The 10,359-nt window shown below is 25.6% G+C and overlaps 1 protein-coding gene across 1 annotated transcript; it reads left to right on the top strand.

The window, feature by feature from the left end:
• Window positions 1-1,745: 1,745 nt before the first annotated feature.
• Window positions 1,746-4,039, top strand: Phum_PHUM121140 (membrane-associated RING finger protein, putative; the record flags this gene model as incomplete). Its single annotated transcript, XM_002424174.1, has 4 exons — window positions 1,746-1,974; window positions 2,168-2,438; window positions 2,506-2,780; window positions 3,969-4,039. The coding sequence occupies 4 exons, from the start codon at window positions 1,746-1,748 to the stop codon at window positions 4,037-4,039; spliced, it is 846 nt and encodes a 281-aa protein (XP_002424219.1).
• Between the last annotated feature and the right edge of the window lie 6,320 nt (window positions 4,040-10,359).

The following is a 10,359-nucleotide window of genomic DNA, read 5'->3' as shown; positions in this document are numbered from 1 at the left end:
AAACAATTACAAACGACAACAAACGAGTGATAATGATAACAAAATAAAAATTTTTTTATTTTTATTATTTTTCCGTTAGAAAACCCGTTAATTTTCTTTTTCTTCCTCCTCCTCCCTCCTCAACCCCCTCCCAGGACAAAAAAAACTTCATTTTATACGTTGATTCATCTCGACAAAGACAAACAGCAACAACAACAACAACAAACAAATATTTTCCAATTCGTAAATAATTTAAAGCGTAATTTTTTAAAGAGAGTTAAAATTTTGTTTATATTATGTTACGTAATTTTATCCGCGAGTTATTTTCTTTTATATTATTATTATTATTATTATTATTATTATTATTATTATTATTATTATTATTATTATTATTATTATTATTATTATTATTATTATTATTATTATTAATTTACACGTACGTTCTCGTACTTATTTTAAATATATATACATGCGTGGGAGAGAGAGAGAGAATGTTGTATATACAAAGCGGAAATTGAACTTTATAATATATATATATATACATACACGGCATCGTATAAATTTTGATTTTTTTATTAAAATAAAATGGCGGAGTAAAAGGGTTACTACCGACCGGGTAATAAACATTTAAATTTATTTTTTTTAACAACAATAATAATAATAATATAATGGGGGATCCCCATTTTTACCGTCCGTTTTTGGACTAACTTATATATATATATATATATTAAAATTTCGGGTCGTCGAGAAGTAAGTAAATAATACGAGAGAGAGAGATAGAGAGAGAGAATTTTTTAAGAGAAAAAAAAAAATTTTTTTTTTTTAATAACGTAAATCGGAAAATTTTTTAATAAAAAGAATTTAAAAAATTTTATTTATTTTATTTTTAGTTTCGTGTATTTATAAAAAAAAAAAAAAGAAAATTACTCGTCTTATCAAAATGATGATAACGTTTTTCTTTTTTCAAGTGGAAAAAGAAAAGCGCGCGCGATCTATCATTATCATTTTCCGCTTGGCTGACAGTTTTTTTTTTTTTTTTTTATAAAAGATTTATTTTTTTTTATGTTTTTGTGCGACTAGAATGATAATGATGATAATGAAAATTTGTAGAGACAGAGAGGGGGAAGGGAGGGGAGGAGGTGAGAAGAAAAATTTCCTTTTAGATAATAATAATAATTATTTTTTAAATTATTTATAATAAACATAAACAAAACGAACGAAAGTTTGTTACTCTTTGTAACGTATACCGCCATTATTAATTAACCAGTATTGCCAAATTTATAAAAATAAAATATTTGTTTGTAAACAAAAAAAAATTACTATTTGTTTACTTTTTTTTATTATTATTTTAACGTGTATTCTCGACGATTTTTGGCAACAAAATAATAATAATATTTTCGTTTTTATAATAAAAATAAATAATAAAAAAAAAAAAACTGGGAAAAATTATTTTGATACATATGACGAAATGTTAAATTTTTTTTTATATATATATAATGTCTAAAATAATAATGATAATAATTAAAAAAATAATAATAATAACAAATCGATTCGTAAAGTATTCGTAATAACAATAATAATAAAAAAAAATGAAAAAAAATCATCATTGATATTGAGAGAAAGAGATTGTGAGAGTGTGAAAGGAATAAAATACAAGGTGAGAAAGAGAGAAGGAGAGAGGGAGAGAGAGAAGTAGGGAAAGTGATTTTTTTTCTTTTTACAACGAGAGGGAAGAAGAAAGTAAAAGAAAAGTAAAAGAAATTTAAATGTGTGTCAAGACGGAGATATCACGTGAAATGGGTTTATGGGATTTAATTAAACGCAAATCAGATTCTTTACATGAAATGACAGAAAATTTTGATGAAAATATTTCAGTTCACGTGGTCGACAGTGAAATTAAATATAAAACAAATGGCGAACAAATTCCTTTTTGTAGAATATGTCAAAGTTCTTCATCTCCATTAAATCAACTTATATCTCCGTGTAATTGTAAAGGTTCGTATAGAAAACAAAAAAAATGACCGATATGTGACGTTGGGGGGGGGGTAGGGAATAAGGGAAAAAGCCAATCGAATATATAAAACGCACATGGGACTCAATTTTATGTGACATTGAGTTCATTGACCCTTTTACACCCCTCTCTAAATCACAAAATTTTTCCTTTAACAATTAAATTTTTTTGTTTCAGGCACGCTTGCTTACGTACATTTTAAATGTCTCGAAAGATGGTTGAATTGTTCGTCGAGAATATCCTGCGAACTTTGTCATTTTCAATACGATACTCTAAAAACGAGACGTTACACTCTTTATCAATCCCTTAGACTATGGATAAGACATCCAGTCAATTGGAGACACTTACAAACGGATTTATTTAAAATCACTTTGTTTAGTTTTTTAACAATTACATTGATACTCACGAGCGTTTTCTTTTTGGAATATTTTATCGAAATGGGACTTAAGTGAGTTTGTTGAAAAACGCGCGCCTACAATCGTGAATTAAATAATTTATTTTTTTCTGTCGTACAGGTACGGTTTGTCTGCGTCGTATACGAAAGGTATATTCAACGTTTTATTAGGTGGGGTCACGTCTGCTTACACGTGTTCAACTTGTTTTTTAATTAACGTTAATTTGAAACCTTGGTATTATTGGTGGAAAAATACTCACAACATACATTTAAGAATAAAAACGAATTTTGATAATATCGAAGATAGGAAAAAATTATTCGATGAATTGTCGTCGATGAACCGAAACGATTCCGTTGATAACATATCGACGGAAGAAAATAATTTGCAAGAAGGCGGTGAGAGTTTTTTTTTCCCCCACTCCGTTTTCTACATTAAACCCTTTTCGCGCGTAATTGATTTTCGAATCATTTTTCCTCTATGACATGTATGTGAATGCGCGTGTGGATGCGTTAAACGTGTTTGCGTGCATGCGATAAAACATTCACCTTGTAACATTTCATCTGTAAAATTTAGTCTCGCGATTGTTAGAAAAAAAAAAAATGTTACGCCATAGAAATTAAAGGAGGAAAAAATGGCGGCGTCGACGTCGACGACGATAATAATAATAATAATATTTACGTTAAAAAAGTTTTTTAATTCGAATTTTTTTTTCTCTTTTAAATGAAGTGTCACGTAAACCTTTGTCTCGTATTATTATTATTATTAAAAAAATTTTTTTTTTTTTTCTTCTCAAATGATATTTTTCCTTAAGGCGATTAAATTATTTTTATGCAGGCAAATTAAATAAAAAAAAAAAAAAGAAAAACGGGAAAGACGGCAAAAACGGCAAAAAGGGTTTTTTAAAAAAGTAAAAAATAAAAAAAAAAATAATTGAAAATTTGCTTGAGTTATGAAAAAATTTTAAATTAAAATTTATTTAATGGTAGCAAAAAGTTTTCTTTTTCTCTCTATCTTTCTCTCTCCCCCCCTCTTTCTCTCTCTCTCTATTTCACGACCTCTCTCTCTCTCTTTTTTTTTTTTTAATATATTTTAATATACGTATCTAAATCAAAGTAGAAAAAAAATTTTTTTTTTTTACATACGTCCGCCATTTTTTAAATGGCATTAAAGTCCTTCGGTATTAAATATTAAAATTTATATAAAGAAAAAAAAGTTTTAAAACTATCATTTTTGACATTTTACTCATCATTCATCCGGTTTTCTTCTTCATTTTTTTTTTTAACTTCTGGACCAAATGATTCCAGCATCCGTTTAATAAAGTTAAAATAACTTTTAACAAAAGAATTTTTTTTTTTTTAAAAACAAAAAGTTTTGTTATCGTTATTTTTAAAAAAATAATAATAATAATATTTTTTTATTTAATATTTTTAATTCGAAAACTTTTTTTTTTTGAATCCCCCTTCCCCCCATTTTTTTCGGAAAGAAAAAAAAGAGAGAAAACAACGACCTCAAATTAATTTTTTATATCGGTTTCGTTTCCGCGACATTTTTTTACGTCACAATTTTTTTTTTTTTTTTTTCAGACGTTACAACGGACGTGGAAGCAGAAAACGTTGTTGAGCGACAAGATATACAATCTATCACACCCCAATAACGTAATAAACAGAATAAACGATAATAATAATTATTATCATTATTATCGCCGTACGTTATAAAAAAAATAATGGATCGTTACTGTATAAAGTATATTATTAAAAATAATAATAATAATAATTTCGTTTTGAAAATTTATTAATAAAAAAATCGTCATTTTTTTTACGTGTTAGTAGAATAATTCTAATCCGAGAAAGAATTAAAATAATAATAATGATAATAATGTAAATAATTAAAATTATGTTTAATTAAAAAAAATTTTTTTTTTTTTTAATATTAAAATGATCTTAAATTAAATTTTTTTTTTCCCTGACATTATCAGGAATTTACAAACATTTGCAATAATGATAATAATAATAAAAATAATAATAATAATAATAATAATAATAATAATAATAATAATAATAATAATAATAAAATTGCAAAAATGCAACAGTTGAAATTTTTTTTTACGGTTGTTACGTGAAAAATAATTTTCGACGACGTCTCGACGTGGTAAAAAAAAAAAAAAAGCAGACGAAAATTGACTTCGATAAAGATAATTAAAAAAAAAAAAAATTGATAAGAATCGTATTATACGCACTGGATTGGATAAAGATGAAAATCACATGACATCAATCGACTGGAAAGAATGGTAAATGAATATCGTAGTAAATCTAACGTTACAGTTGCGACAAACACAAACATGCATAAACAAACGGATAGAATCGGTTGAGGTAACGAATATGACGTCATAATAAAATTAGAAAATGATTTAAAATGTGTTTGTAACAGAAGACAAAAACACGATAATCGAAGTAGAAGTAAAAATGAAAAAAATAAAATTGGTCATTATGTGAGAAGTAACCGGAAACCGGAAATGATTTTAAAGTTAAAAAGAATTTTGGGAAAATCGTGGCATAACCGGTAATTCGATAAAGATTTTTAAAAAAAAAAGTTTTCAAACAGGAAATCGTTCAGGTTCAAATGTTATTTCCAAAAATTTGCGTTCCAAAAAAATTTTTAAATCTAAAAAAGAAAATCTGTCGCCATTAAAACAATAATAATAATAATAATAATAATAATAATAATAATAATAATAATAAATTAAAAAATAAAAATAAAAAATTTTGTACGTAAACCAATGTAAAAATTTTTTTTTTTTTTTATCGTTTAATTTTTCCTTTAAAAATAGTAGGAAAAAACAGCTACAACAACAGTGATACCAACTTAAAAATTTATTATATAATTATAATCCGTTTGGAAAACGAGAGAGAGATAGAGAGAGAGTGAGAGAGAGAGGGAAATTTTATTTTAAAAAATTAACTCCTCTCACAAAACCACGTTTTCTCTCTCCATAAAACATTTTTTATTAATCCATTTCATTCCAGCCATTTAACTTTATCCTTTTTTTTTTTTACGAGATTTTTTTTTTTTTTTTGGTTAGTTCAGACGCATCTCACCCGTACATACACACACCCGTAGATAGGCACGCACACGCACACAGACACGCACACACACACAAGCACCCGCAGACACACAATAGGGAATGATGATATGAACAACGAAACCGAATTAAATGTAACCTTTTTTTTTTTTTTTTTTAAAAGGTTAAAAAATTTACGACTTTTGGAAAAAGTTAAAGGTTAATATACTACTCGGTTCGTACAAAAAAAAAAAATATTTATAAAAATTGATGTTATTTGATTTATTCTTTTTTCCCATTTTTCAATTTTTGATTTTATAAAACGCAAATTCTCGAAACTAATATAAATATATGTATTTAGCTTTTTCTCTAACCACTTTTTACATTCTCTCACCTCTCTCTCTCTCTTCTTGTCTCTTTTAAATTATTATTCCTTTGACAATTGTAAAAAAAAAAAAAAAAAAAAAAAAGTATGACTCTTTTAAATTGAAGTTATGTTATTCGTTACAGTTGGAATTTTTTTTTTTTTTTTTTTTCATAAAATCTATCAAAGGATTTTTATTTTTTCCATTTAACGAATAATTAATGTGAAAAATAAAAAAACGTGGCATGAGAATTTAAGATTTAATGTTATTATTTTTACGTAAAAAAAAAAAAAAAAATGTTGCATAAATTAAAAGAATAATAATAATTTATACAATTTACTCTCGTACTTTATTTTTTTTCTGTTGTTCTGACGGGGGAAGGGGGTGGAGGCGGTTCGTGTATGGTTATTTTATACGTTTAAATGATGTTTAGTTGCAGATGTCAATCTCCTCCCACGTTTTGTTTACCACGAACGTGACAATAAATAAAACAAATAAGTGAATTTGTCATTTATTACGTTTGTGAACATTTTAATTATATTATTACCTTCACGTCTCTTTTTACGAAGCGGAAAAAAAAAAAAAAAATTTATTAACGTTTTCAAAAATTATTTATTTAAATAGTAGTATTATTAATTAATAAAATTTTATTGTTTTTTTCTGTCTGCTGCGTGTGTACGCGTGCGCGTGTTTATTAATTTTTTTTTCTCGTTTAAAAAATTTTAAAAATTAAAAAAATTAAAAAATTTCAACTAATTTTTAAACATTTAAATTCAGGAGGAAAAACATTCGTGATTTTTTTTTAAACTCATCTGTTTCCCCCCCCCCCTTTTTTTTCCCCTCTCTCTCTCTCTGTCTTCTGACACGATGGGTTTTTCTTTTTTTTTTTTTAATACTAATTGTGTCTTTTTCCGGTAGAAACATTTAAAAAAAAAAACAAACAAATTTAATTTTTTTTCCCCCTTTTTTTTTTTTATATTTATAACGTGATGAAAATAATTTACGTTTCGTTCAATCATTTACTCACTAAGTCACTTAGTCAGTCAGTCAATCAATCAATCACATACGTACCAACATCGGAATTTTATTTTTATTTTAGTAAATCACAAAAAAAAAAATGACAGCGCCATTAAATCAAACAATTATTACGTCAAACATAATTATACGCACATATAAATTTCCTGTATTTTCGTGTGCGTTTTCCTGAAACATTGTTAAACAAACACAACATAATTATGTTTTTGTTTGTCCGAAAATTTAATTCGTTAAACATTACGTAACTTCCGGTAAAAAATATTATTACTAAACCAACGTGATGTGATATTAAAATTTTACAAACCAAAAATAAAATATATACGTAGTGTTTACAGTTTAATCTTTATCGTTAGATTATCGTTAGAATATTTGTTATCAATGTCAGATTGTTCTATGTTACTCTACGAAACCTCAATTTATATACAAACAAAATATTCATTGATTTACCCTCAACAACTACATTTATTTGCATAATTTTATTGATATATATCTCTCTCTTAACAGATAATCCAACACACATACATATACACATTTAAAATAAATAGATAAAATGACCTAAAAACAATAACAAACACACAATTTTGATGACGTTTAAATATTTCACCTAATAATAATTATTATTATTATCATTATAACATTTATTTATTTCTCACGTTTATATTTAAAAAGAGAAAAGAAAAAAAAACTTTTTTTTTTCAAACTTTTTTATCCGGATTACATGAAATTAAAGATGATCGAAATATCCCTAAGGATTTTTTCTCCCCTTTTCTTGAAGAATTTTCTTTTACGTGTCACATTCATTCTCATTAATCAAATGAAATATGACCTTTTAATTTTTTTTCTTTTCTCCTTTTTTTTTTTGAAATAATATTTCCGTAAATGTATATATTTTTGGTTAAAATAAAAAAAAAAAAACCTAGAAATACCGGAAACGTGCGGAAAAATCCAGTTTTGGAAGTCGATTGAACAACCATGCAAAAATGGCGTATAAAAACGGTTAAAATTGAACCTTTCCACCAAATGAAAATATCGAAAATTTATATATATAAAGAAATTAAATTAAAAAAACCGTAAAAACGAACGTGAATAAAGCCGACGAATGAAAAAGGTCGTCGGCCATGATGATATTTTTTTTTATTATAACCAATTATATATAAAAAAAAAGAAAAAAAATGAAAATCCGGCTCATCTAATCTCTATTAGTCGGAATTGAAAATTGGTTCAGCATTAAGATTGTATTAAAAAAAAAAAATCGAATTGAATTTACATTTTTCCCGTTTTTTCCCGTTTTTTCATTCTCCCTTTTTTCTCCTTTTTTATTTCTTTTTTATATCACGTTCTGGAGGGGGGGAAAAAAATTCTATAGTAAAACCGTTAAAAAAAAATACATATATATATTTTCTCAGAAATAATTTCAATATAATTATACAATGTAATATATAAAAAGATTATGTTCCGTTCATAAAAAAAAAACTCGAATTATATTCCTGTGACATCATCATTTTACGAGTTTTTCCCGTATTTCAATTATTAAATCCCTTTTAAAATATTCATACGAATTAAAAACAAAAAAAGAAAAAAAAATCGAAAATTTTTTTTATTACTTGACAATTAAAAAAAAAAAAAAAAAAATGGCAGAAATACCGGAACGTTTTTCCAAAATACAAAAAAAGAAGGATAATCGTAAACAATGGAATTTACGATTCATAAAAAAAAAAAAAAAAAAAAAAAATTGATAGGATGGAGAAGATTAGTCGAGGAACGTTTCCGTTTCCTTTTTTTTTCAACCTTATTAGTATTCGAAACCTGATGCAATAAAATGTTTATTCTCTTTCCATCACGTCTACCAATAAATTTAATAATAAAATCTGGCATGTGCTCCTCAAGTCATGAACTCTTTCATTCTTTTCTCAACATCTTTTATTAAAGCATCCGAAAAAAGTCACTTTGTTTTTAATTTTTTTTTTTTTACCTCCCTTTCCCTATATTTTTTAAGCCCCACCCACTCTCGCAACCATATCTTTAAAATCTCCAACAATACCGTTTAAAAATTAACTAAGCTCCTCCCCCTTTTTCTTATGTACCTGTTAACGCCCAACCTCATCCACTTCCTAACTTTTCTAGCTTTTAAACTCCCACCTTTATCTTTTCATGCCTATCCACGCTTCTCCCCTTTTCTTACGTACCTTTCTTACCCCTTCTCTAATTTTTATAAACCCCTTCCTCTTCTTAAATCCTCTTTTCCACACAATCTTTCCCCTCCCCAATTTTTTCCCATCCCAATTTTTTCACGCCCTTCCTCCGATTTTCCGCCTTACAATTTTTTCTACCCCCCTTCCCGTTTTCAATAAAAATAATAATAATATTTTAAATTTATCACGAGAGCTTTATAAATGTTTGGTCGAAATTATTGAAGACTAAACGATCAGCCAATCAGAAGCGAGAAAATTTTTTTTATTCATAACGAAAATAATTTTTATTAAAAAAAATTAATAATTGTTTTTTTTTTTTTTAGGTTGTTTGTTTCTTAGTCTGCAATATTTATTTATTTTCCTTATTACGAAGTAATCTTTACGGTAATAATAATAATAATAATAATAATAATAATAATGATACCGTGTCAAAAAATTATTGTAAAATTTATATATATATAATTTGTTTCAATTTTTTTTTTTTTTACTCGACAACTTTTGTGTAACATGTGAATTTGATGGCAATTAACTTCATCAAAAATAAAAATAAAAAAAAATAAAGGAAATTTTGTTTTTTTTTTTTGTGCCGCCATATTTTAAAAGAGAATCAAAAGAGTTTTTAGTTAACTTTGTAAAACTTATGTAATTTATTTATGGACTTTGTTATTTATTTAATGGGAGAAAAAAAAAAAAAAGAAAAAAAAAGGTAAAATCAATACCGTGATTTGAAAACGAAAAAGGTAACGAGAAAAAAAAATTTTTTTTTTTTCGTTTTTTTATATTTATTTATAAGATAATAATAATAATAATAATAATAATAATAATAATAATAATAATAATAATAAATTCATTAAAATTCATAAATAATTGTTAACGAGGGAAAGAAAAAAAAGAAAAGAATGATGATAATAATAATAAAAGTAATACGAGATAGATGGAGAGAAAAAAAAGGAGGGAATCGAGTTTTCGATTCGACTAATTTAGAGCTTTTTTTTCCTTTTATAAAAAAAAGAAAAAGTTAAAAAGAAAATTGTTCAGTGATTTCCCTGGATGGTTTTTCCTGGATAGGTTTTTTTTTCTTTTTTTTTTTTTTTTTTGGTATTAGTTCGTAACAAATGATGAGCCTTAAATCAAAATCACATGGGAATCGGCTTAGAAAACTCGTAAATATTTACGGTGAGAGGGAGAAAGAAAAGAAGTTTGAAATGAAATGAAAGAAAGAAGAAAAAGAAAGAGAGAAAACAGTAAGAAAAAATGGTGAAAAAAATTTTTTTTTTTTTTAAACGTTAAAGAATAAAAGGAAAGTCAAAGGAAAAAAAAAATT

This window comes from Pediculus humanus, genomic scaffold, assembly GCF_000006295.1.
Source record: "Pediculus humanus corporis 1103172107469 genomic scaffold, whole genome shotgun sequence".
Taxonomy (NCBI): domain Eukaryota; kingdom Metazoa; phylum Arthropoda; class Insecta; order Psocodea; family Pediculidae; genus Pediculus; species Pediculus humanus.
The sequence above is the reverse complement of the archived record's forward strand: the minus strand, read 5'-3'. Positions and strand labels throughout refer to the sequence as shown.